The sequence below is a fragment of the Notamacropus eugenii genome, chromosome 2, assembly GCF_028372415.1.
Source record: "Notamacropus eugenii isolate mMacEug1 chromosome 2, mMacEug1.pri_v2, whole genome shotgun sequence".
Lineage (NCBI taxonomy): Eukaryota > Metazoa > Chordata > Mammalia > Diprotodontia > Macropodidae > Notamacropus > Notamacropus eugenii.
In genome coordinates this window covers 86,101,890-86,129,473 of record NC_092873.1, presented here as the reverse complement: position 1 = coordinate 86,129,473, position 27,584 = coordinate 86,101,890, and the positions used below count along the sequence as shown (strand labels likewise).

Genomic DNA, 27,584 nt, shown 5'->3' with positions numbered 1-27,584 from the left:
CCCTCAACCTCGTTTGGCCTATCTGCTGAAACAGTTTACGGGATGTGGCTGCTGCACATGCTACAGCTTCTTGGAGCCACAAGTGAGAGCTGGGTAGAACAAGTGGACACTGAAGGTGGAAACAGCCCTGAAAAGGGTTCAGCAATCATCACATCAGAAGTACTAGTCTTCCATGAACACAACCTACACTCCAAAGCAGAGAGATGCACACAGAGTATAGGTAAGAGGATGGAACAGTTATATCATGATTCAGCTGAAGCAAAAGAAAAAAAAACAGGGATAGCAATTCTAATCTCAGGCAAAGCAAAAGCAAAAATAGATGTAATTAAAAGGGATAAGGAAGGAAACTACATCTTACTAAAAGGCACCATAGACAATGCAGTAACATACATACTAAATATATATACACTAAGTGGTATAGCATTCAGTTTCTTAGAAGAGAAGTTAAATGAGGTACAAGAAGAAATAGACAACGGAATTCTACTGCTAGAAGACCTCAACGTCCTCCTCTCAGAACTAGATAAATCTAACTACAAAAAAAAAAAACAAGAAAGAAGTTAAGGGTGTGAATAGAGTTTTTAAAAAGTTTTGACAGACCTCTGCAGAAAATTGAGTGGGGATACAAAGTAATATACCTTTTTCTCAGTGGTACATGGCACCTACACAAAAATTGATCATTTACATTACTAATGTAAAAATGCAGAAATACGAAATGCAATCTTTTCAATAAAGATTAAATAAAATTATTTAAATAATAATAATAAATAAAAATTATGTGTAATAAAGGGCCATTAAAGATAGGCTAAAAACTAATTGGAAACTAAATAATGTAATCCTAAAGAAGGAGGGGATAAAACAACAAATCACAGAAACAATAATTTCATCAAAGAGAATGACAATAATGAGACAACACACCAAAACTGCAGGCAAAGCAGTTCTTAGGGGAAATTTTATATCTCTAAATGCTTACATGAATAAAATAGAGAAAGATGAGACCAACGACTTGGGTATGCAACTAAAAAAAAGTATAAAAAGGACAAATTAAAAAGCCCAATTAAATGCCAAATTAGAAATTCTGAAACTCAAAGGAGAGATTAATAAAATTAAAAGCAAGGAAACTATTGAACTCATAAATAAAACTAAGAGCTGATTTTGTGAAAAATAATAAAATAGATAAACCTTCAGTTAACTTAATTTTTAAAAAAGAAAGAAGAAAACCAAATTACCAATTGTGTTCATCCTTCAATGCTGAAGAAGACCATGCCATCAGAGAAATGATCACATGACTTGCACTTGACTTTGTTTTGAGTGAAGGAGGGCTGTGCAAGGTCCACCAGCCTCACTTCTTCTCCGGAGTCATCTGGATCCAGAGAGCAGATATTCATCAGGATGAATGGAGATGGCCCAGGATACAATGGGAGAACTTGGGCCCTTTAGGCCAAGGCCTATTAAGTACTTACTTAGGGTGAGGTAATGCCCATTCAAAAAACAGGCCTATTTAAGAAGTAGTCATGGGATGGCCCCTTTAATGAGGCAAAGAAAAAATCACTAAATCAAGCTGGGAGAGAAATAGCAACGGTTTATCAAAAATGAAAAGGGTGAATTCACCACAAATGAAGAGGAAATTAAAACTATAATTAGGAGCTATTTTGCTCAACTCTATACTAATAAATCTGACTAAATTTATCTAAGGATGAATATTTACAAAAATACAAAACTGCCCAGATTAACAGAAGAAATAAAATACTTAAATGACTCCATTTTAGAAAAAGAAATCAAACAAGTCATCAATGAACACTTTAAGAAAAAATCTCCAGGGCCAGATTGATTTACAAATGAATTTGGCTAAACATTAAAAAAAATTAATTCCTATACAATATAAACTATTTGGAAAAAATAAGTGGAGTCCTGTCAAATTCCTTTTATGATATAAATATGGTGATGATACCTAAACCAGGAAAAGTCAAAATAAAGAAAGAAAATTATAGACCAATTTCTCTGATGGATATTGATGCAAAATTTTTAATAAAATATTAGCAAAGAGATAACAGCAATTTATCACCACAATAATACACTATAAACAGGTGGGATTTATATCAGCAATGCAGCGATGGTTAAAAGTTAGGAAAAGTATCAGCATAATTGACCATATCTATAACAAACTAACAGAAATCATAGGATTATCTAAATAGGTGCAGAAAAAGCTTTTGACAAAATACAACACCCATTCCGATTAAAAACACTAGAGAGCACAGAAATAGAGTTTTCCTTTAAAAAATAGCCATATCTATCTAAAATCATCAGCCAGCATTATATGTAATGGGAATAAGCTAGAAGTATTCCCAATAAGATCAGGGGTCAAACAATATTATTCAGTATTGTACTGTGGCTGAATACTCTTGTGCTATAAGAAATGATAAGCAGGCAGATTTCAGGAAAACCCAGAAAGACTTACATGAAGTGACGCTGAGTGAAGTGAGCAGAACCAGAAAAACGTCATACAGAGTAACAGCAACTTTGTGCAATGATTAACCATGATAGACTTAGCTCTTCTCAGCAATACAATGATTCAACACAATTCCAAAATACATGATGGAAAATGCTAACCACATCCAGAGAAATAAGTATGGAGTCTGAATGCAGATCGAAGCATACGATTTTCATATTTTTGGGCTTTGGTTTTTTTCTCATGTTTTTTCCCTATTGTTCTGATCTTTCTTTCACAACATGACTAATATGGAAATATATCTAACATTATTTTACATGTCAAATTGCTTGCTCTCTTGGGGAGGGAGGAGGGAAAGGGGAGAGGGAAAAAATTTGGAAACCAAAATTTCACAAAAATCAATGTTGAAAACTATCTTTACATATAATTGGGAAAGAATAAAATACTATTAAGCAAAAAAATAGGATTAATGGACCTGATTCTAGATTATCTCTAAGCATTCTTTCTCAAAGTCCAGGATTCTTATACTCTTATAATTAAAAGGATTAAACAGACAGAGAAGCTCCCTGAAACAAAATTTTTAGTTTTATTTTTCCTGACACAGAAAGAACCCAGAGGAAGGTGTCATTTCTTCTGGCATCATTCCTTGCATGGAGAGCAAAGGAGAAGCAGGCTGATGGAGAAATAACCTAAAACAATAAATTTTTAAAGCATAGCAAAAACCAATTAAACTTTATTTTGGAACAGGAGTCAAAAACAAAATTGGAGGAGGGAAAGTGGTACCCACTGTGGGACACCTGAGAATTGACAGAAAACAAGGATGGGGCTTGGTTTAAGAATTTAAGGACACACACCTCCCTCTCACCACCACTCCCTCCCTGTCCCTTCTAGAATGAGATGGAAGACAGGTAGGCAGAGACAGGGAATTTCTCTAAGTCTCTGGACAGATGATCACGGGAGTTTTGTCACACGACCAAAGTCTAATATAAGGGCAGAGGGTCCCAGAAAAGGACTGTGAAGTAAAATTATACATATGGGACCCATCATTCATATTGTAGAATGAGACATCTCCAAAATCATAGTCTACAAAAATGGCCACCTTGTGAGGGGACTGTCTCAAGGAGAGGCAAGTTGGAGGGGAAGAGAGGGCCAGATATTTGTCATTATACAGCCTGAGAGCCCAGAAGCCATTCTCAGAGGATACTATGACCTCTCCTTTCTTTTTCACATCCTCTCTACAAACACCCAACTCCCAGTCACCTCTGTTTCCAACCTCTACCTCCCAGTAATGTCTCTCTGAGATGATCTTCTCTCGGCCCAAAACACAAAGCAGAGAGTCAAATCTCTTAGCAGTGTCAGGATAATCCTGGGTATTTTCTCCTCGGATAACATGCCTCCATTTCTCAGATAAGATAAGCTCTGGATGTGCTGTGTCTGGATCCAAAGTCACATTCACTGCAAAAAGAGCCATGAGGTTAATGCTCCATCAGTCCTGTGACAGATGATTAACTGGACCTCTGTTTTGTTGGAACCCTATTTTATTCCAATCAGTATTAATCAGTCTGATATGATTTCATAGGGCTAGCGATTATAAGTTCTGATATTGGGCCTCAGATGTATGAACTGCAGATTGTAAGTTCACTTGCTTGATCATAGGAAGCTAACTAGAGGACCTCTACCCTTATTTTTCCTTCTAATGGTGACCCAAGTCCAATGTAGTGAAAGTAACTCAATTACATGGAAAGCCCCCAAGCTATTTTGGTTGTCACTCCAACCCTTGTCATCCATCCAATGCCCAACATGGGGAGATGATCATGAGCACTTGACAAACAAGTGGCCCTGGTTGCCAGCCTGCACCCTACATTTCTACCATTCCATGGTGTGCTCATCAGGACTTTCTGAAAGGTTAAGATAGGTCTGTAAGGGTCTGTTCATTAGCCTGTAAACCAGTGGGCTCTGTATTTTGTGTAGACTCTCCTGGAGGGTCAAGAGCAAGGTCTACCAACCAATGAGATTGTGTAATTTTGGTCTGTTCCACCTGTATTGTCTGAGTGACAAGAACTATAAAACTATGGCCCCAGAGGAAGGGGGCATCTCACATTGTGAGGAAGAACTATGGTCCACTTCATTAGAAGGGACCATGGACCCTTTAATAAAGTGCCATTGGCTCAGATCTCTGCCTCAGTGGGTTTGTTTTTTACAGACTGAACAACTTTAAATGCAACAGTCCCAATGATGTGAGATTGTGATCTGAGATGTGCTTAACTCTAAGGGGGGATATTGGGGGGAAGTGGGGAAGGGAGCCAGCTCAATCTGGAGAATTTCTAATGATTCTCAAGGATAGTTGCCTAATTCAACTTGGCCTCAGTGATCATAGAAGTATGACTTAGACAGAATAATGAAGGGTCCAGTCATGAGGGACAGGACAGGGATCTTAGGCAATTGTGATATGGATCATCACATCTCTGGCTGCTCTTCCTTCACTGACATCCATATGGAATTTGATACACCTGTTCTTACCCTCCCCCAAAGAGTTACTCATGCCTCCATCATATCTCTTAGGGTTAGGAATCTGGAAAAATGCATTGAGGAAGTTCCCTCTTCCCTCCCCCATTCTCTCCTATCTTTGGAAGTCCCTCTATTTGTTACAAAATAAGAACATCTCCTAAGCTACTCCCCTCCACTCATCAACAAAGCAACTGGGGGTGAGACTTAAAAGGAAAACTCAAGGTACTTACATGCCTGGAACTGTTCTTTCCTCCAGTCTGAAAAGAAACAGCACAAACAAACACACAATGAAAGGTGTAACACAACATATCTTTTGAGGAGTTCACAGATTTGCTCAGCTTCTATTTTCATGATCTTTTCCAAAATGGTAGCATTCCCAAGAAAGCTCTCTGAAATAACCTGAACAAAGATATTCTCTCTCCCCACTGCTCTGCTTTTAAAGGATTTCCCTCTAGTTTGGGAAAATTGTGAGGAGGAGGTCACTTATAGGAAACCATATATCTATTTACTTAACATGGTCTGAGAGGGAAGGAAAAGAATAAAGGCCCAGATTTGGGGGAGTGGGAGTGAGGGGGAGGAGAGGGATCTTTATCAGCTCCCCTTCTTCAATACTTTTTCAGGACTTACTCCATTTTATGTATGTGCTCTGTTTATCCAAGTCTTTGGTTTATTCAATTCCTGTTTCTCCTTACAACACTATACCACCTCCTCCATTACTATTTCTTCCTTCTTAAATTTTTCTATATCCTTCTCCTCCAAGATTCAGCTCAAGAATTCTCTCCTCATAGAGTCTGGTAGTTGGAATGTGGCTCAAAAGTCAACTTGTCCTCTACTTGAGCAGTAATCCCTTCTACAATATCCTGGACAGGTGGTTGTGCAGCTTCAGCTTGAAGACTGTTACCTATGGAGAATTCTCTACTTCTGGAGCTAACTCATTTTATTTTGGAGTAGCTCTAATTGTTAGCCAGCAATTCCTAATTCTGCATTGCTCCTAGCCATGTCCTCCTGGGTCAAGCAAAACAAAACTAATCTTTCTTCCTTATAATAAGCAATCAAATACTTGAAGACTAAGATCATTTCCCTTTAAGTTTCTTCCTCTCCAGTTCTCTTGACTGTTCTTCACAGGGTAAGGATTCCTATGCTATCACCATCAATGATGATTTTCCTCTGAATGTTCCCAGCTTGTCTATATTCATCCTAAAGTTTGGTGCCCCACAAATGACAGCAATTTTCCAGCTTATGATCAAGGAAAAGTAGTAGTAACAATAATTCTTCTCCTCTCCTCAATTTCCTGTGGTACCCCAATCTCCTCCTATCAAAACATTCAGATATTTTCCCTATTTCCTCCTTCCATAGTCTCAGATAAAGAGGTGGCCCTTCTCCTGACCAAGGCAAACTACTCAGGAAGTGTCCTTGATCCTATACCCTTCTGACTCTTCCAGAATTATTCCCTACCCTTTTTTTTAAACTTCAGGCTTTCCCAACCTACTGATTTCTTCCATGAAGGCTGAAAATGTCTATCCCATCTTAAAGAAGCCCTCACTTGGAAGATGGCAGAATAAAAGTGGTGATATGTTTGAGCTCTCCCCCAAGTCCCTCTAAATACTTATAAAAAATGACTCTAAACAAATTCTATAACATCAGAATGCACAAAATGACAGAGTGAAACAAATTTCTAGCCCAAGACAACCTGGAAAGTCAACAGAAAGGATCTGTTGCACTAGTCTGAGAAAGGAGAACAGTCTAGCATGGACCATGCTGGCACAGACCAGGCCCTCACAAACATGGAGCAGGCCTCAGGGGACTGAACCACCAGCAGTTGTGGCAGTTTCCAGACCCACGAACACCAAAGACAACTTAGGTCAGTAGGAAACATCTATTAAACCTAGGTGAGACAGGAGCACAGTCTGGTCCCAGTCCCATTGTAGCAGCAACTGTTTCCAGAGCTCTCAGACCTCAGACAGTGGGGGAATCTAGTTGCTGATCATAGGGGGATTGCAAGGCTGATGCTGAGGTAGGATTCTCTTGCCACGCTGCTTAGTTCTGGGTCACAGTCCTGGGTGATGGTCCTGGGGTAAGAAGAAGTGCTGGTGTGGTGGAGCTTGTGGTGGCAGAGGAGAGGGAATTCTCCTCACAGTTCCAAAGCAGAAAAGAATGCTTGTGGTCAATCATAGACCAGAGGAGAAGTAAACACCTTTCCTTTGATCGTACCACCTTGGAAGAACTGAGAGTTTATAGGTACCTAGAAATATCTCTGAAAACAGCTACACAAAACTCTTGAAGATTAGAACAGTACACTCACCACATGGGAAGCAGACCTCTACCTTAACAAAAATTTAAATACTCAAGTAATTGGTTTGAAAAATGAGCAAAGAGCAGGATAAACTCAGACTATAGAATCTTACTTTCGTGACAAAGAAGATCAAAACATACAACTAGAAGAAGACAACAAAAATCAATGCTCCTACATCTAAAGCCTCCAAGAAAAATATGAATTGGTCTCAAGTCAAGGAAGAACTCAAAAAGAATTTTTAAAATCAATTAAGAAATGTAGAGAAAAAATGGGAAGAGAAATGAAAGTGATGCAAGAAAACCGTGAAAAATGAGTCAACAACTTGCTAAAGGAGACCAAAAAAATACTGAAGAAAATAGACTCATTAAAAAATAGACTAACCCAAATGGCAAAAGAGGTCCAAAAAATCAATGAGGAGAAGAATGCCTTAAAAAGCAGAACTGGTCAAATGGAAAAGAAGGTCCAAAAATTCACTGAAGAAAATAATCCTTTAAAAATTAGAATGGAAAAAATGGAAGCTAATGACTCTATAAGAAATCAAGAAATTATAAAACAAAACCAGAAGAATGAAAAAAATAGAAGACAATGTTAAATATCTCATTAAAAAAAAACAACTGGTCAAGAAAATAGATCCAGGAGAGAGAATTCAAAAATTATTGGACAACCTTAAATTCATGATCAAAAAAAAGAGCCTAGACATCATCTTTCAAGAAATTATCAAAGAAAACTGCCCTGATGTTCTGGAACCAGAGGGTAAAACAGATATTGAAAGAATCCACCAATCACCTCCTGAAAGAAATCCCAAAAGGAAAACTTCTAAGAATATTATAGCCAAATTCCAGAGTTCTCAGGTCAAGGAGAAAATATTGCAAACAGACAAAAAAAACCAATTCAAGAATTGTGAAAACACAATCAGGAAACACATCACAAGATTTAACACCTTCTCTATTAAGGGATAGGAGGGCTTGGAATATGATATTCCAGAGGTCAAAGGAGCTAGAATCACCTGTCCAGAAAAACTGAATATAATCCTTCAGAGGAAAAAAATTAACATTCAGTGAAATAGAGGACTTTCAAGCATTCTTGATGAAAAGATCAGAGCTGAATAGAAAATCTGACTTTCAAATAGAAGAATCTAAAGAAGCATAAAAAGGTAAAACAGGAAAGAGAAATCACAAGGGATTTATTGAAGTTGAACTGTTTACATTCCTACATGGAAAGATAATATTTCTAACTCATGAGACCTTTCTCAATATTAGGATAGTTGGAAGATATATATGTGTGTATTTATGTGTGTATGTATATATGTATACAGAGGTCATAGGGTGAGTTGATTATGAAGGGATAATATCTAAAAAATAAAATTAAGAGATGAGAGAGGAATACATTCAGAGAGGGAGAAAGGGAGGGGTAGAATGGGGTAAATTATCTCACACAAAAGAAACAAGAAAAAGCTTTTACAATAGAGGGGAGGAGGAGGAAGGTAAGAAGGAATGAGTAAACCTTAATCTCATCAGGTTTGGCTTAAGGAGGGAATAACATACACACTCAGTTGGGTATGGAAATCTATCTTACTTTACAAGAAAATAAGGGGGAAGTTATGAGATGGGGGAGGGATTATAGGAGGGAGGGCAGATTAGGGAAGAGCTAATCAAAAGTAAACATTTTCAAGGAAGGACAGAGTCAAAAGAGAGAATAGAATAAATGGCGCTAGGATAGGATGGAGGGAAATACAGTTAGTCTTTCACAATATGACTATTATGGAAGTGTTTCCAAGACTACACATATATAAATGATATCAAATTGCTTGTTTTCTCAATGAGGGTGAGTAGGGAGGGAGGGAGGCAGAGAATTCGGAATTCAAAATTTTTAAAACGAATGTTAAAACTGTCTTTACCGCAAGTGGGAAATAAGATATACAGGCAATGGGATATAGAAATCTATCTTACACTACAGGAAAAGAGAAGCGAAAGGGGATAGGAGAAGGGAGGCAGTGATAGAAGGGAGGCCAGATTTGGGGAAGGAGTAATCAGAATGCATGGTCCTGGAGCAGGAGGAGGGGAGAGAAGGGGAGAAATTTTGGAACTAAAAGTCTTGTGGAAGTGAATGTTGAAAACTAAAAATAAAGAAATTTTTTTTAAAAATTAAAAAAAAAGAAACCCTCACTTAATTTTCCCATTCCTCCCAGCTACAATCTTGTAATTCTCCTGCTATTTGTGGCTCAATTTCTTTACATCTACAAGTGGAGCCTCTACTTCCTCTCCAAAACTCTTTGAAATATGGGAAAGGGAAAATGGTTTAAGTGATTATATAGTGCCTACTGTATGCCAGGTACTGTGATAAGCACTTTACAAATATTATCTCTGTTAATCCTCACAACTGATAATATTTAATATAAATTTTAGACTTTAATAAGGTTCAAAGTTTGAATTAAGAAGAGCCTGAACCTAATAGTCCCCTTTGTTTAACTTAGAGGATGCCTTTTGATGTCAAGCAAATGGGACTTCCTTACCAGACCCTTCTTCTAGTATCCTAGGGATAAGAGAAAAACACAGATACCTTGGGTTGTAACTTCAGCTTTGTCAACTCTGTTAAGATAAACAACTTCAAAGGCATGCTAGGGAAAGAAGATGCCCAGAGCTTGGGATCATAAAACCCAACTGATGCCACTTTGTTTTCAGTGTGTTTATCTAAGAGAACTCCTTTCTCACGGCAAAATGTATATAAGCCAGAAGATTTCTGTACTGGGTAGCCAGAACATTTCTGTGCATTATGTTACCGTTGCCTTTAATAGGGAATTGATCAATTAATTAATTAAATCATAAAATGTATGCATTTAGCCTATTGCCTTTTCTCTAATCAAGTTTTAAGGTCAACACAACTCTACAGGGTAAGTGCTGTTATTATCACCTTTTTACATTTGAGAAAATTGGGACAAACAGGTTAAGTGGCTTGCCTAGAGTCACACAGCTAATAAATATCAGAAATCAGGTTTGAACCCAGGTCTTCCTGACTCCAGAACCAGTGCTCTATCCAATTTGCCACCTAGCTGTCTCATATGACTTTCAACTTCATCATTCAGCTGAAACTGCCTTTTCCAAAGTTATCAGTGCACTCTTAATTGCCAAATCTAATGACCTTTTCTCAGTCATTGCTGATCCTTGATGCTTCTGCAGTATGTATTTTATTTTTGAAGAGTATTTTATCTTTTCCCAATTACATGTCAAGACAACTTTTAGCATTCATTTGTACCAGATTTTGAGTTCCAAATTTTCCTCCCTCCCTCCTTTCTCCTCCTCCTAAAATGGTAGACAATTTGATATAGACTATATTAACGTGTTATCATGCAAAACATATTTCTATATTAGTCAGAATTGTGAAAGAAGAAATGGATCAAAAGGGATAAAAACACGAAAAAGAATAAAGTAAGTGGAAAAAAGTATGCTTTGATCTGCATTCCAAATCCATCAGTTCTTTATCTGGATGTGGATAGCATTTTCCTTCACAAGTCCTATGTATTTGTCTTGGATCATTAGGTTCCTGAGAAGAACTGAATTATTCATACTTGATCATACATTGTTCCTGATATTGTGTACAATGTTGCTAATACTGTGTGCAATGTTTTCCTGGCTTTGCTCATTTCATTTTGCATCAGTTCATGTAAGTCTTTCCAGGTTTCTCAGAAATCTGCCTGTTCATCATGTCTTATTGCACCATGGTATTCCATTACATTCAAATACCACAGCTTTTTCAGTCATTCCCCAGTTGTTGGGCATCCACTCAATTTCCAATATTTTTCCACCACAAAAAGAGCTACCATGAATATTTTTGTACATATAGGTCATTTTCCCTGTTTTGTGATTTCTTTAGGATGCAGACCTAGTAGTGGTATTGCTGGATCAAAGGGCATGCACAGTTTGGTTGCCCTTTGGGCATAATTCCAAATTACTTGTCAGGATGGTTGGATCAGTTCACAACTCCATCAACAATGCATTATCCCAACTTTCCCACATCCTCTACAACATTTATTATTTTCCTTTCTTGTCATATTAGCCAACCTGATAAGTGTGAGTTAGTACCTCAGAGTTATTTTAATTTGCATCTCTTTAATAAAAAGGTGATTTAGAGCACTTCTTCATATGTCTATAGATAGCTTTGATTTCTTCATCTGATAACTGCCTGTTAATATCCTTTGACCCTTTATCAATTGGGGAATGACTTGTATTTTTATAAATTTGACACAGTTCTCTATATATTTGAGAAATGAGGCCTTTATCAGAGGCAATTGCTATGAAAATTGTTTCCCAACTTTCTGCTTTCCTGCTAATCTTGGTGGCATTGATTTTGTTTGTGTAAAAGCTTTTAATTTAATATAATCAAAATTATCTATTTTATATTTTGCAATGCTCTCTATCTCTTGTTTGGTCATGAGCCTGTCACTCACTTAAATTCTCCTCTAATAATTTGGAATCTACACCACTTGGTGCACATATGTTTAGTTCTGATATTACCTCATGATCTATGGTACCTTTAAGTCAGATGCAATTTCCTTCCTTTCTCTTTTAAATAGGTCTATTTTTGCTCTTGCTATGTCTAAGAACAGGACTGCTACCCCTGCTTTTTTTTTACTTCACTTGAAGCATAACAGATTCTGCTCCAGCCCCTTACCTTTGCTCTGTGTGTCTCTCTGCTTCAAATGTGTATCTTGTAAAAAAACATATTTTAGGATTCTGCTTTTTTATATATTCTGCTATCTGCTTCCATTTTGTGGGAGAGTTCATCCCATTCAGATTCACAATTATGATTATTGTGTTTCTACCTCTATCTATCTATTTTTCCTCTTGCTCATTCTCTCTCTCCTTTTACCATTTCCCTCCTCACCAGTGTTTTGTTTCCATCTACCACTTCCCCTGATCTGCCATCTCTTCTGTCAGCACACCACTTTATGTAATCTCCCCTCCTACTTTCCTATTAGGTAACATAGATTTCTATATTCGATTGATTGTGTATATTATTTCTTCTTTGAGCCAATGCTGATGACAGTAAGGTTCAAGCAATGCCTATCACCCCCTCTCCCATCTCTCCCTCCACTTAATAAGTTTTTCATGCTTCTTCACATGAAATATTTTACTCTATTCTACCTCTTCCTTCTTTCTGCACCCGGTGTACTCCTTTTTCTCATCCTTTAATTATTTTTATGTCATTGCCTCAAATTCACTTTATACCCATACCCCTCTATCTATGTACATTCCTTCTATCTATATTATCAGTGGTACAATTTTTAAGAATTATAAGTATTATCTTCCCATGTATGGATGTAAACAGTTCAGTTCCATTGGGTCCCTTATGTTGTCTCTTCTTTTGGCTTTTTAGGCTTCTCTTCAGACTTAATATTGGAGATTAAATTTGTTGTTTAACTCTCGTCTTATAAAAACTTGAAATCCTTCTATTTCATTGAATACCCTTTTTTTCCCTTGAATTATTTTGCTTAATTTCATGGGGTAGGTGATTCTTGCTTGTAGTCCTAGCTCCTTTGCCTCCCAGAATATCATGTTCCACGACCTCTGATTCTTTGATGTTGCAGCTGCTAAGTCCTGTGCAATCCTGACTATGGCTCCTCAACATTTGAATTGTTTCTTTCTGGTCACTTGCAGTACATTTTTCCTTGACCCAATAGTTCTGAAAATTTGGCTATAATGTTACTTGGAGTAACATTTGGGGATCTCTTTCCAGACATGATCAATGAATTCTTTCAGTGTCTTTATCTTGCCCTCTGGTTCTAGGACATTAAAGCAGTTTTCCTTGATAATTTCTTGAAAGATGCTGTCCAGGTCCTCTTTTTGATTATGGTTTTCAGATAGTCCAATGACTCTGACATTGTCTCTCCTGCATCATTTTCCAGATTAGTTGTTTTCCAATGAAGTATTTTATGTTTTCTTCCATTTTTCCGTTCTTCTGGATTTGTTTGATTGACTCGATGTCTCACAGAGTCATTAGCTTCTATTTGTCCACTTCTAATTTTTAAAGTGTTGTTTTCCTTAATTAGCTTTTGTACTTTCTTTTCCATTTGGTCAATTTCACTTTTTAAGGAGTGGTTTTCTTCAGTGCATTTTTTTTGCATCTCATTTTCCTTTTGGCCAATTTGATGTTATAAATAGTTGTTTTCTTTTTCCAAGCTGTTGACTCTTTTTTCATAAGTCTCTTGTATCACTCTCCTTTCTTTGCCAAATTCTTTTCTACCTCTTCTGTATGATTTTTAAGCTCTTTTTTGAGTTCTTCCAAGAGTTCTTTCTGGAGTTTTGTCTATAAGAATTTTGACATTGTTTTCCTCTTCTGAATTTGTATTTTGATCTTCCCTGTCACCATAATCATTTTCTATGTTCAGATTCTTCTTGTTGTTGTCAGCTCATCTTTTTTGGCCTATTTCCTTTCTTTTAAATTTGAGCTTTGCTCCCAGGATGAAAGGGGCACTACCTCAGACTTCTTGTGCCAGAGACAGCAGGCCCTGGCTGTTTACCTGATACTGTACTGAAGGGAACACATGTATCTGGTGATGAACTGAAAGGGTTGGGGGGTGGCTGGCACTGCTGGAGGCTGTAGGGGTCTGGAAGTTAACCTGGTGCTGAGTCAGGGTCCTAGTGCTATTGTCTGGCATGTGCTGAGGTGAGTGGGGTGTTTGTGTGTTTCCTTGGAGCTACACTAAAGCACGTGAAGGTCTAGCTACTGGAAGTTGCCTATTTGTCCTGGGCTACACTGAAGCACATAGTTCTCAGACATACAACATCCCCCTTCCCCAGCTATGCTGAAGCACATAGGGGTCCTGGTGTTGTCTTTTGCCTGCTCCACTGTACTGGGGCTCAGAATCTCTTGCTGGCTTACTGAGGTGGGGCCTGTTGCTGGCTTACTGGGATGCTTCTTGTCCTGAACTGTAATCTTTTACCTAAGTGAGACAGACCTTTCTTTCTGTTCTTCCAAGTTTCTTGGGCTAAAAGATTGTTTTGCCCCATCTTTTTGCTGATTCTGCTATTCCAGGATTTATTTTGGGGCACTGCTTTATGGTTGTTTGGGGGTGAATATGGGAGACTTATAGAGATTTACTGCTTACTCTGCCATCTTGGCTCCCAGAATCTTCAGTATTATTAAGACTATTGATCACCCTCTCCTCTTGGATACTTTCTCTTTTGTAAGTTTTTGTGAGTCTTCTATCCTCTTCCCCTTCCTATCTGTCCAAATGCTCCTTCTCAGTTTGCTTTACTGTTTCTTCATATCTTTTTCACCAACTGTGACTGTTTTCTAAAACTCTGTCCTGGACCCCTTTTTCTATCTCATTTTGTGATCACATTAGATTTGTGTATTCTATTACCATCTCTAGGCAGATGATTCCCAAATCGATGTATTCAGCCCTAACCTCTCTCCAGATCTAGTTACTCACCTCCATCTCCTTCTTAAATATCTTGAACAAGTGACCCATGGGCATTTTAAATTCAACATGTCCAAAGCATAATTCATTATCATTGCACTAAAACCTTTCCCCATCACACCCCTATTACTGAGAAGGGCACCACTATCCTCCCAGTCACCTAGGTTCACAATCACAGCATCATTCCCCCGTTCTTCACTATCACTCACTCCATATATCCAATCCCTTGCCATATACTGCTATGTCTTCATGCACAACATCCCTCTTATAATTGCATTTCCTTTTACTCATATGGCCACAATGCTAATTCACAACCTTATAGACTCTTGCAATAGTTTTTTAACTGGTCTCTAATATCTTTCAGCTCCATTCTCTATTTAACTACCAAGATGATTTTTCTACAGCCTATGTCTGGCCACATCATTCACCTTCTCTCCCTATTACCACCACAATACTCTCTGGAGCTATACAGAATAAGTCTAATCCCAGTGTTGATGAGGACTGACAAGAGAGAATAATGATATCACTTACCAGCATAGATATGGGCCTTTCTCCAGTCTGAAACAAACAAGCACAAAGAAAAAATGATTGGGGATAGAAAGGAAGCTTTTTCATCAGGGCCCTGACAGATGTGAATGGGAGGAAGGGAAAATCAAATTGATATTGTCTTATCAGTGTCATATACATTTAACGCCTGTCTTTTTTTTAATTCTGTGGCCTAACCTGGATTTTCCTCTCACTATAATTTTCCCCCATATGCAGCAATGATAACAGAGAGTCATCTGTGACTCCAAGAAATATCCTAGAAATGTAGCTTCTTGCTTATCTCCTCTGAACCCCTCATTTTACAGACAAGGAAACTGAGAACCAGAGAGGGTAAGTAACTAGCCCAAGACCATAGATGAGGCAAAGTCAGCTCACACCAGATCTTAAGAGTCAGTTGTTAAATTTGGGGTGTGAGCATTTATACTTCAGAAAAAAATCAGGGTTTGGTTTATTGTCTTGTCTATTGTAAAGGCTAAAAAAAGTGATAGGAAAATGTTAATAAGGCATATTAAACTTAAAAGAATGTGATGTACTTTTTTTCTGGATGACTGGTGCTTGAAATTTTAGTAGCACACTTCTGATTAGAATAGAAAACCTTGTGAAAACACAAGGTTATTTCCATTTTACCACACTGCCTTAAATTAGAAACAACATTAAGAGATTGAACCCTCCCCTTAGGCTCTTCATCTTCAATCCTGTAGCAATAATATGTATTTTCCTTTTTCTGGGAATAAAGAGAAAATATCAGGGTCACTCACCTTCCTTGTATAGAGTCTTTCTTCTCTCTAAAAGGAAACACAGAAAGAGAGAGAGATATGTCACATGAGATAGAGGCAGAAACCACTTATCAGAGGAAGAAAGTAGAGCCAGATTTAAAAGGAAAAATGAAACTTACCAATTTCTTCCTGGAGAGAAACTGAAAAAGAAATGAAAAGAAGTTCATTATCTAAGGAACACTAAAAACTAAGAGACTACAAATTCTTCCAAATACCCTAGCTGGTTCTACCCTTCACATTCCTATTCCCTCATCATTCCACCAAAATTATTGTCTTCAACATTACCAATGATCTCCCTATTGCCAAGTCGAATGGTTTTCCCTCAATCCTCATGCTTCTTCAACTCTCTGAAGTTATTAACACTGTCAATAAGCCTTTTCCCCTTGATGCTCTCTTCTTTCTAAATTTCTGGGACACCACTCTCTTCTAGTTTTCTTCCCACCTGTCTTACTGGTCCTTTTTTGTCTCCTTTGCTAGATCCTTCTCCAGATCATGCCTTCTAAACTAAGAGTCCCTCAGGGTTCAATCTTGGTCCCTCTTCTCTTCTCCCTCTATACCACCTCACTTGATGATTCCATCAGCTCCCCTGGATTTAATTACCCTGTCTTATGCTGATGATTCTCAACCTCCCTGTCTTGCTCTAATCTCTCTACTGATCTCCAACTGCCTTTCAGATATTTCAAATTGGACATCTAGTAGATATCTTAAATTCAATAAGTCCAAAGGTAAATTCATTATATTTATCCCTAAAGCTTCCCCCATCACCTCCTAACTTCCCTGTCACTGTGGAGGGCAACATCACCCTCCTAGTACCTCAGGCTTAAAACCTAAGTGTCTCTCAATTCCTCACTATCTCTAACTCCTAACAGCCACTTTGCTGCTCAAAACCTGTCCATTCCTCATTTGCAACATCTCTCAAATGGCCCCCTTTCTGTCCTCAGATACTTCCACCACTCTGGGGCAGGTTTTCATCACCTTACACCTAGACTATAGCAATAGCCTGCTTGGAGGTCTGTCTGCCTCAAGTCTCTTCTCACTCCACCCCATCCTACATTCAGCCATCAAAGTGATTTTCCTAAAGCATAGGTCTGACCATGTCACACAACACACACACACACACACACACACACACACACACACACACACACACACACACCCCTTGCCACCCACACAATCAACTCTAGGATCAAACACCAAATCCTCTGTTTGATGTCCAAAGCCCTTCATAACCCAGACCTCTTCTACCTTTCCAGTCTTCTTACACTTTACTCCCCTCCACATGCTCTTTGATCCAGTGACACTGGCCACCTTGCTGCTCGTTGAACAAGATGTTCCACCTCTTGGGTCTAGGAATTTTCTCTGGCTGTCCTTCATTCCTGCAATGCTCTCCTTCCTCACCTCCACCTCCTAGATCCCCTGGCTTCCTTTAGACCTTAATTAAAATCCCCTTGCTATAGGAAGCCTTTCCTAACCCCTGTTAATTCTGGTACCTTCCCTCTTTTAATTATTTCCTGTCTATCCTATGTATAGCTTGTTTGTATACATTTGTTTACTTGTTGATTCCACCATTGGATTAGTTGCTCCTTGAGGGAAGGGACTGTCTTTTTCCTCTTATTTGCATCCCTAGCACTTAGCACAGTGCCTAGCATATAATACGCTTAATAAAAGTTTATTGACCGACTGACCAACTGATTCTTCCCTTTTGGAAAATTCTTGCAGCTCTGGTTCTAGGGCTCATGAAGATTCAGTTAAATACATGATAAGCAAAATGAGATGTGAGGGGTAAGGGGAGAAAAAAGGGAAGATAAAGACAAGAAATCAGGTAAGCAGGGTCATCATGCATCACTTACTCACCCTTAGCTTCAGAGACTTGGCCTGTGCTGAGAAAGGGGATGAAGAGACAACAACCAGGAAAGTTCAAGGATCTCGAAATCCTGGCCTAGTTCTCTCTAGAAAAGAATCTTTTCCCTGCCTGCAGACATACTAGGAAAGGCAGTCTCTGGGATCTTTTGTAGCTCCAGGAAAGAGAGTGAAAATAGATGGAGACCTTCAGGACCAGCTGTTGGCCCCTAGAGGGCCAGGGCAGTTTAACTAGTCCTCCTCCTACTGTTGGATGGGCATCAGGGTCAGGGTCAAGGTCAAGGTCAAGAACAAGTCTACGGTGAAGTCTAAAATAGTGGAGGTGGAGACTGATAGTTTTTCTGAACATTTGAAAAAAAAAAAATCTTACCTAATACTGAGATTTTAACCTATCCACTGGGATGCACCTAAGAACTCCTAGACTTCTGATATACCTCTAAACCATTCTTTTAAACATGTTTTTAAAAGGGAAGTGATTCAGTGTTTTAACTGTGGGGAATGTATTATGGAATTTGTCTACAAAGGAGCAATATTTATGATCATCACAGTACCCAATTAGAGTGCTAATAAGAGCTTTTATCCTAATAATCCTCATGGAGGGCCCTGCAGAGGGACAAAGAAGCTAACTACCTGGGTATTCCTGGGCAACTGTCTGCTGCCACTTGCTACCCAATGTCCCAGATTCTAGGTAGGATCCCCAGGAAGGCCAGATTCATGTCAGCTCTGAATCCCTGAGCTGCTTACAGGCCAAAAATCCCAAGCGCGAGAGCTGGCCCTAGGTTGTAGCCCCATTTCCTGGGATGAGGGTAGAGGAAACAAGAGCAGAGAAAAAGGTAGGCCATCCATAGTACCACTGGGCCATGATCCTTTCCTTCCTTTTCTTTCTTATTCATTTATCCTCAATTTCAAGGACCTTCCCTGTGTTAGGAAAGGGGAGGGACAAAAAAGAAACAAACAAGTTGGGAGATTTCTAAGTTTAGACCTAGCTGTCTCTAGGGGGAAATTTTTCCTGCCTCCAAATAGGCCTGGAAAGCAGAGAAGCAAAGCACAGCCCCAAGTCGCTGACATATCTCCCTGAGATAAGTTAAATGAATGAAAACTGGTAGAGATTTTCTACTCTGGAGGTCAGCAATTCAATTGATTCTTCCAAGGGCTGACTCCCCTTTCCCTCTTGAGGAGATTATGTGATTTATTGTCCTTCATTCATATGTCTCCAAAAAGAATCCTATATATCTTGTGGCACAACCTTCTTTGCCATGTTAACTGTGTCCTGGTATTTTGTCTTCTTGCCTAGATTTTCTTTTTCCTCAACAAATTTAGTCATCCCAAACAAGTCATTTGTTTTCCTACCTTGAGATTTCTTCTCTTTATCAAGATCTTCTTCTTTTGGAGTAAATGAGTGTTTCTTTACACCCAGGAACATTGCTTCTTTCTTCATTGACCTTTTCTCTGTTTTCAAGGACTCCTTCTCTTTAGCCAAGACTTTTCTCTCTTTGACCAATAATTCTCTCTCTTTAACCAATGACTCTTTGTCTGTATCCAAAGATTCCTTCTCTTTAGTCAAGGACTCCCTCTCTTTAGCCAAGGATTCCCTTTCTTTAGCCAATGATTCTCTGTTCATATACAAAGATTCCTTCTCTTTATGCAAAAATTCTCTGCCTATATTCAAGGATTCCTTCTCTTCAACCAAGGATTCACTCTCTTTATTCAAGCGTTCCCTCTCAGCAGCCAAGGATTCTCTTTCTTTACAAAAGGCGTCCATTAGTTTGGTCAGTGACTCTCTCTCCTTGGCTATGTATTCACTTTTTCCCCAGTACTCTGAGTCTTTTTCTAAGTCTTTCTGCTCTGCTCGACTACTTGCATAGTGCAATGTATCCAATGACTCTCTGAGCACTTGGTTTTGCTCCCACTCTGATGTCTCTCTTTGACAACGTTTTCTCTGGCATATGTGCTGCTTTCCAGTGTCTTCTCTCTTTTTTCTCTGGCAATTAATTTCCTTATTTATGATGAGACAGATAAAAAGAGCCACACATACTCGAAGCCCAGTTGTTGATATTCTGGTCCTTGTAACTAAAAAATAAAAAATAAATTCATTCAGAAACTCAGGGACACATATAAAATGTCTTTCTATTTCAGAGTATTTTTCTCTGGAACCCCATAACATGCTCAGCCCCAGACTCATCCCTTAGCTTATAGGCTCCATTGCCTAAAGCAGAAATGCCTGTTGCTTGTCCCGGGGAGACAAAGGGTCTTCTCACTCCTTTTCACCTCATTAGAACTTGGGACAGATTCATAATTAGTTTTTCTGCCCATGGGCTTTGTTTAACTTTTGCATTTTACCTGGAAGGCCTTATATACATTTCCCACCTCTCTGCTTCTTAATTACTTATTAATCACCTATAGCAATTGTCACTCAGAGACATACAGGTAGTCATTGTAAACCAAATATTTATGGGAGCAGTTCTATGTAGCAATACACAAAGGAATATAGGCCATCTCCCAAGTGAAAGCACTCATCCAGGAATTGTGTGAGAGAGGTACAGACAGCAAAGACTATAAGGATTCAAAGAATTGAACTGGACTTTGGAGGATAGACAGGACTTGGATAAGTGAGTAAATGGAAGGGATTCCAAACAGAAAATTGGTAAAGAAAGGCAGAGAGGAATCTGTGGTATTTCATACTTCTCTATAGAGAAGAAATCAGTTTAGTTGGAGCAGAGGGTTTGTAGAGGGAATACTGGAAGCTCAAATTGGAGAGTTAAGTTAGGGCTATAGAATGGAAGGCTTTGAATCTCAGGCTCAAGAAATGAAAATTTATCCAACACTTTCCTAGGAAATGTTGCAATTTCAAACAGAAGCAGAGAAGGAGTTATGAATCACATTGGGTCTGGGCTACCATTAGGATGTTGGTGAAACTCTATATATCCATTGCTTCAAATGGACCTGAGAATCACCAACTACCAGACCAAACATCTGAATTTATATTTTCATCCCCAGTGTGGCTTCTCTAGACACACACTTTCTAGGAAATAGGACTAAAAATGGCCATCTCCTGAGTATGAATATGGCATACTTTTACTAATGTTTCCCTCCAGAATCACTTCCTTCATTAATGCTGTCCTCCCCACTATTTCTCGCCTCTTTACTTTCATGCCCCTTCAGCCCCATTATGATATTGGAACAAGAAGATAGAAATGGGAGGGAGCAGAATCTTATTTTCATGCACTCTGTGTCCTTCTTAGAAGAGTCTTACATAGCATGAAATCTGCTACCAGCCTGACAAGGATAGGTTGGGCAAGGCCATCAACACTGGATTCAATTTCTGTCATAGCTACAGATAGAGAAACTGTTAGAAGGTCTATTCAATTAGTTAAATGAGGAAGATGAGAGAAATATGTCCAGTACAGAAAGGGGATTATGAATAAATCCCAGCAACTCCTCTGGGATTTATGGGGTTTTTTAATTTATCTATTATTGTTTTTATCTGTTATTATCTTAATTTATATTTATATGTCATATATACCTATTATTATCTTAATTTATATATTTTTATATTTATGGCTTATAGCTTTATGTTTGAGGGCAGATTGACAATATGTCTAGGTATTCTCTGATATAAGAAGTGTATATGAGCTGTGTCATACACAGGAAAAAGTGACACAAAGAAGGGACAAACACCTCCAGTGATCCCATGGGAAATAGAAGGAAAAGAGAGCAGACTACGTGACAATCATCAGGCTCCTGAGATCCAAAAACAGCCAACCCTGCTCATGGCAGCAGATTTAACAGAAGCACAACTTCTCCTCAGGCTGGGGGGTAGGAAGATAGCAGGAGATACAGGATAACTAGAAGTGGGAAAAGGAAAAACACCTTTCATAATTATTTAATAGCTTACATTTATTTAGCACTTTGTTTTCACACATACTATAATTTATCTTTGTAACAATACAGTAGGTAATGCTTAGGAAACTGAGTCTTAGAAGGTTTAAGTGACCTGTTCAATGTAAAAGCTAACACATGGTAGACCCAGGAATCAAAGTCAAGTCTTCCGGCTCCCAAATCCCTGATTTTTCCATATTCGTCTCAGAATAAAAAAGCAGAAAGTTTTAGCTACACACCTACAGATATTTCTCACGATATTCGTCCATGGTTCCCTACATCTAAGAAAACCATTCTCAGGAAAACATCCTGAAGTTTTCATAGAAGAATATACAGTAGTAGGGTAGAGTGAATATGACCCATGACGCCTCCCAAACCTTTTGCTTCACAGTCCCACTTTGTGATATTCTGTATCCACACTTCTCATCATACTCTCTCCTCCCTGAACAGCCAGGAATAGTTACCCATTCCTAGGACAGAGCTGGGTGTAAAATTGAGATCTTTCAGGTGGTGGGTTGAGACGGACTAAGAACACACTTAGACAGGTAATTCATGTAAAATCAACCTATGGAAGGCACAGATGGAGTGAAGAGGACTTTCCTTCCTCTTTTCTGAAAGTCAGAGAAGTTGATTCCTCTTCAAAACACATCTGTCTCCTCTTAAATCCAATTCATACACAAGTCAAGACATCACCCCATGATGTCATTGGTCCTATTGGAAAATGAGAAAATGACTCTCTTTAGCTACTGATTCTCTTCCTTTGTGCAAGCATTTTCTCCCTTTGGACACTGTGTCTCTCCTTTCATCTAATGGCTCTCCTCTTTGGACTATGCTTCCTCTTTCCTTTCAGCTAATAAATTTGGGAATTTTTTTCTGCCAAACACTTCTTTCTCTTTGTGGCATCTCTCTCCCTCTCTGTCTCTCTGTCTGTCTCTCTGTCTATCTCTCTCTGTCTCTCTGTCTCTGTCTCTGTCTCTCTCTCTCTCTCTCTCTCTCTCTCTCTCTCTCTCTCTCTCTCTCTCTCTCTCTCTCTGTCTGTCTGTCTGTCTCTCTCGACATTGTCCTTTTATATTTCTCAAGAAAGGGTATAAGAAAGTCAGGGAGGGGGTTCAGCTGTGGGCTCAGAGCAGCCCAGTCCTGCATGGCAGCAGTAGTTTTGGGGGAAGATAAGATGGGACATGTGTATATCTTCCCAAATCAGTATGAGGATCAGGATCAGCATCAGTGTTCCGCAGATGGCACAGGTGACAAAAGCAGCAAAGAACCTGAGGAAAAGCCTGAAGATTTCTACCAACAAATTATTCCTACTAGTCTCTGAATGAGGATCCTGAGCAAGAAGAAGTAGATTTGGTACTAGTGGAAGGGGGTGAAAATACTATCACTGACATTCAGGGGCATATCCCGACCCTGGGGTTGCACCTGCCTCATCCTCCTGTGGAAAATGAAGAGGAGGAAGAGGAGGGAGCTGGAGCACAGAGTAATAGAAGCTTCAAACTCATGGACCCAGAACATGTGGAGCTAATGAAACAGACAATGGCCTGTCCCAGGAGTCCCTACATTTCAGATGCCCAGTAGGATGATGTGATATAGAAGACTCTCAAGGCTCAAGAGGCAATCTCTACATGGAAGTGGCTAACCCCGAGAACATGCTTATTTCTTTTTACCTTAATTCTAAACCTAGTGGAGTCACAATGTACAACTAGATAAATCTCTGGTCTCAAATTATTCCCTTTTATTCCCTTCTCTATCACAGTCAAACTTGGACTTCTTTCCAGTGACCCACTTTATTTAGTTTGTATATAAGGGAGCATCTCCCCAAGCCAAACTAACCTTAGCATATAAAACTTTGCACAGAATAAAGTACCTTGTGTACACATACACACACACACACACACACACACACACACACACACACAGGAGATGGCATGTCTTTTTGCAATGGATTTTTAGTTTTCCTTCATTAATCTCTCTTTTTTTAACATATATTCTCCTTTTTCCTGTTTTTTTCTCAATTTAGTCTTCAGCTAAGTTGTGAGTGCTTAGAGAATAAATAATAAATAGAAAATTAATAGAGAATAGAAAAATGTGAGAAGCAATACAAAGAGTGAAAATTTCTCAAGAGAGAAATTTCTCATGAATCTCTAATTAATGTAGAAAAATTAAATTAGAAATCTAATTCCCAATATCCCCAATCTTACTACTGATTTCATTTTCTATTCCACAATGTCAGAATTATTGTCATCCTCCAATCTATCCATTGAGTCACCAATACACATCAGCTCTAGTCAACAAGGTTTGAAAAAATGTATCTGTCTTCACTCTCTCCCTGTTAACTGTAGATTCTGATTTCCAACCACAATTATATGAAATCAATAATAAACATTAAGAATAGATGGGAGAAATTGAAAACTTAAGAGTAAGCCTCCAAATCTATCAAATTTGTATGAAAGTATATCTGATTCCTGTCAGAATGTAGATAATGAGGAACGTATAAGTGAAAAAATAATTCATGTTTTAATCTAAAGATTAGTAATGCTCTTCAGTATGAAATATTATCTAATTTGTTCTATATAAAATACAAACCAATAACTTACCGTCTACTTTTATTTTCAACATGGCTCTTTGAAACACTTGATTTTTCTCAAAATAGCACTGGTATGGACCACCATCAGAAACTAGGATATTTCTGATTTTCAAATCATCACTCCCATTAGTGATGGTGTCCTTTGTGAATAGTGTTCTTCTTCTGTATTCTGCCATCTGCTCATCTTCCTGATCTTTCTCATCCTGATACATGTAGACAGTATCAGAGAACTGGGATTGAATCCAGCACACCTGCATGTGCTGAGCATTTGCTTCAGGGAACAGTTGACATGGCAACAATGCATCTTCACCCAGACTGGTGATAATGAACTCTGTAGGTTCAATCACTTTTCTCAAAGCTGTTGGAAAAAGTAGAAAACAAGGGTTCAAACTAAAGTTAGCAAGTATAAGAGTAAGAGACTTTCTATGGAAGAAATACTAATGAAAATGATACAAACTGAGCTTTCTAATAACTAGTACTCATATAGCACTTTAACATTTGCAGAGAACCATACATATCTCATTTAATCCTCACAACAATCTTATGAGGTAAGTGCCATTATTATCTCCATTTTACAGATGAGCAAACTGATACTCAGAAAGGTTGTGACTCGACCAGGGTCATACAGTGAGTAAATGCCTGAGGTGGGATTTAAACTCAGGTTTTCCTGACTCTAAGTCCAGCACTCTTCCTTACTGCCCCCCCTTAGCTATTATAGCTATTAAATATTATTACATTACACCCAGGTTTAGAATGCTCTCTTCCCTCTTGATTTTCTTGAACATTTAGCACTGAGCAGTAGAAGTTCCATACCTCTGGACCCTGAACATGTGGAGATGGTGAAATGGACATTGGCCTGCCCCAGGAATCCCTACATTTCAGATGCCCAGTAGGAGGATGTAGTATAGAAGACTCTCCAGGATCAACAGGCAGTCTCTACATGTTAGTGACTACCACTGAGAACAGCCTCATTTCTTTTAACCTTAATTCCAGACCTACTATCACTTCAGTGTATAACTAGATAAATCTCTGAGGGACTTTTCTTGTTTCTCCAGCTGTCACTGTGCTCCCCTTCAAAGTTACCTTCTGTTTCCTTCATATGCATCTTACATATGTGTATATATTGTCCTCCCTGTTTGATGGTAAGCTCCTTGAGAGGAGTGAGGTTTCACTTTTGATTTTGTATGCACAGCACCTAGGACAGTGCCTGGCACATAGAAGTCAAATAATAAATGTTTGTTAATTGAGGGATTTATTGATGATCTCATTGGAGTCTCATAACAACCTGGTAAGGCTAGTAGTATAAGCAACATTATCCCTATTTACCAAATGAAAAAACTGAATTTCAAAACCTCTAGCGACACTCTGTCAATCAACTCACCTAATTACATAATTCACCATCCCTGAACCTCCTAGGACCAGAGCACCCTTTCACTGCCACCACTCCTTTACATATTGCTTTCCCCTATTAGACTAGAACTCCTTGAAGGCAGGGACTGACTCATTTTTGTATTTGTATCTTCAATGCTCAGCTGAGTTCTCGATGCATAATAAATACTTTTAATAAGTGCTTTTCGAGAATTCATCCAGCAACTTCCCTAAAGTCTCGTAAAACTGGTGGACCTGGGACTTGAATGCAAGTCTACTGACTCCAAATTCAGTACTTTTTTCTTCATGATACATATTAAATGCAGGCATTTCTTTTCCATCAAAAGAATATAGAATAAAGTCTCAAAGGGACAGAGAAAATAACTACTCTTTCCTCTTGGAAACAATGTTTTATCAGGAGCAAAACCTAATAAAATGCCTGAAGTGCTGTCAGCATGCATACCACCATGATTACTACTATTTGATATAGTTTTACAAATGTTAGTTATGGCAGTAAGATAAGAAAAAGAAATTGAGATAATAAGTCTAGGAATAAGAGGAAATAAAACCATAGTTTTTACATATGACATAATGATTTATTTTGAAAATCCTGGAGAACTGATTAAAAATTCATTGAAATAATAAATTCAGCATAGGATACAAAATAAACCGTCATAAATCATCAACCCTTTTGTATATTATCAACAAAGAAAGTGAGGGAGAGTAAAAAGAGAAATTCCATTTGAAAAACCACAGTATTTATTTTTACCTACCAAGAGACACACAGGAACTACAGGAATACAATTACCAAATACTTTATGGAAATAAAGACATAGTTTAATAACTGGAGAAATGGTAGTTGCTTATAGGTAGGCCAAGTAAAGACCATAAAAATGACACTACAATCTAAATTAAATTATTTTTCAGGGCCATATCCATCAAATTGCCAAAGGATCACTTTATAAAACTAGAAAACATAATAACAAAATTCTTCTGAAGGAAAGAAGTTCAAGAAAGAGAAATATTTTTTTTCCATAGGAAGGAAGGGAGCCTTGAATCACCAGATGTCAAACTATATTACAGACAATCATGAAAGTAATTTGGTATTGGTTCTTTTAAAAAACTGAAGAGTTAATCAGTGGAACAGATTGGGTAAACACCATACTGGTACAGTGATCAGTCATTCTAAACACTCCAGTTACTGATTTAGGACTCATGGTTTGACAAAACTGTTAGGAAAACTGGAAAGTAGTCTGACAGAAATTAGATTTACACTGACAACTCACACTACATATCAGGATAAACTCCAAATGAATGCATGATTTAGATATAAAAGTTCACATCATAAAGGGGCAAGAAAAAAAATGACCTTTCAGATTTATGAACTGGGAAAGAATTTAGGACCAAACAAGGGATACAGAATATAAAATGAACAATTTTGATTTTACGAAATTTTAAAATTTTTGCACAAGCAAAACCAATATATCTAAGGTTAACTGGGTAGGTGGGGAGCCTTGGTAGTAAATCTCTCTATCACAGGTCTCATAAAATAATGACAATAAGAGATATTATTTACATAATGCTTTGAGGTTCAAAAAACACTTTACATAGACTATCTCATTTGATCCTCACAACAACGAAGTAAATAACATTATTCTCTCCGTTTTGCAGGAGGAAATTGAAGCAAAAGGAAGTTGTGACTTACCCAGGGTCACACAGCTAGTTTGAGGCAGTGCTTGAGCTCAGGGGTTCCTGAGTCCAAGTATCTCTATCTGATTCTATTCACTGTACCACCGATCTAATATAACTTTTCTAAGATGTACGAAGAATTAATTCAAATTTATAAGAATAAGAGCCATTCTCTAATCAAATGACTTAAACAGGAAGTTTTCAAGGGAAGAAAT

The 27,584-nt window shown here is 38.2% G+C and overlaps 1 protein-coding gene and 1 pseudogene across 20 annotated transcripts in view; one reads left to right on the top strand and one right to left on the bottom strand.

Moving 5' to 3' along the window:
- Nucleotides 1–1,993: 1,993 nt before the first annotated feature.
- The window catches only part of BTNL2 (butyrophilin like 2), a 108,553-nt gene continuing 82,962 nt past the window's right edge, over nt 1,994–27,584 (bottom strand). For all 20 annotated transcript variants that reach the window (XM_072637601.1, XM_072637597.1, XM_072637599.1 and 17 more), the window contains 7 exons: nt 24,323–24,670; nt 19,200–19,919; nt 16,109–16,129; nt 15,972–15,998; nt 15,199–15,225; nt 5,185–5,211; nt 1,994–3,901 (listed from right to left, as the gene is read on the bottom strand). In XM_072637601.1, coding sequence (XP_072493702.1) covers nt 3,378–3,901; nt 5,185–5,211; nt 15,199–15,225; nt 15,972–15,998; nt 16,109–16,129; nt 19,200–19,919; nt 24,323–24,670 — 1,694 coding nt within the window. In that variant the 3' untranslated portion in view covers nt 1,994–3,377. The remainder of the gene's footprint in view (nt 3,902–5,184; nt 5,212–15,198; nt 15,226–15,971; nt 15,999–16,108; nt 16,130–19,199; nt 19,920–24,322; nt 24,671–27,584) is intronic.
- On the top strand, nt 22,852–23,435 carry LOC140530389 (male-enhanced antigen 1 pseudogene; annotated as a pseudogene).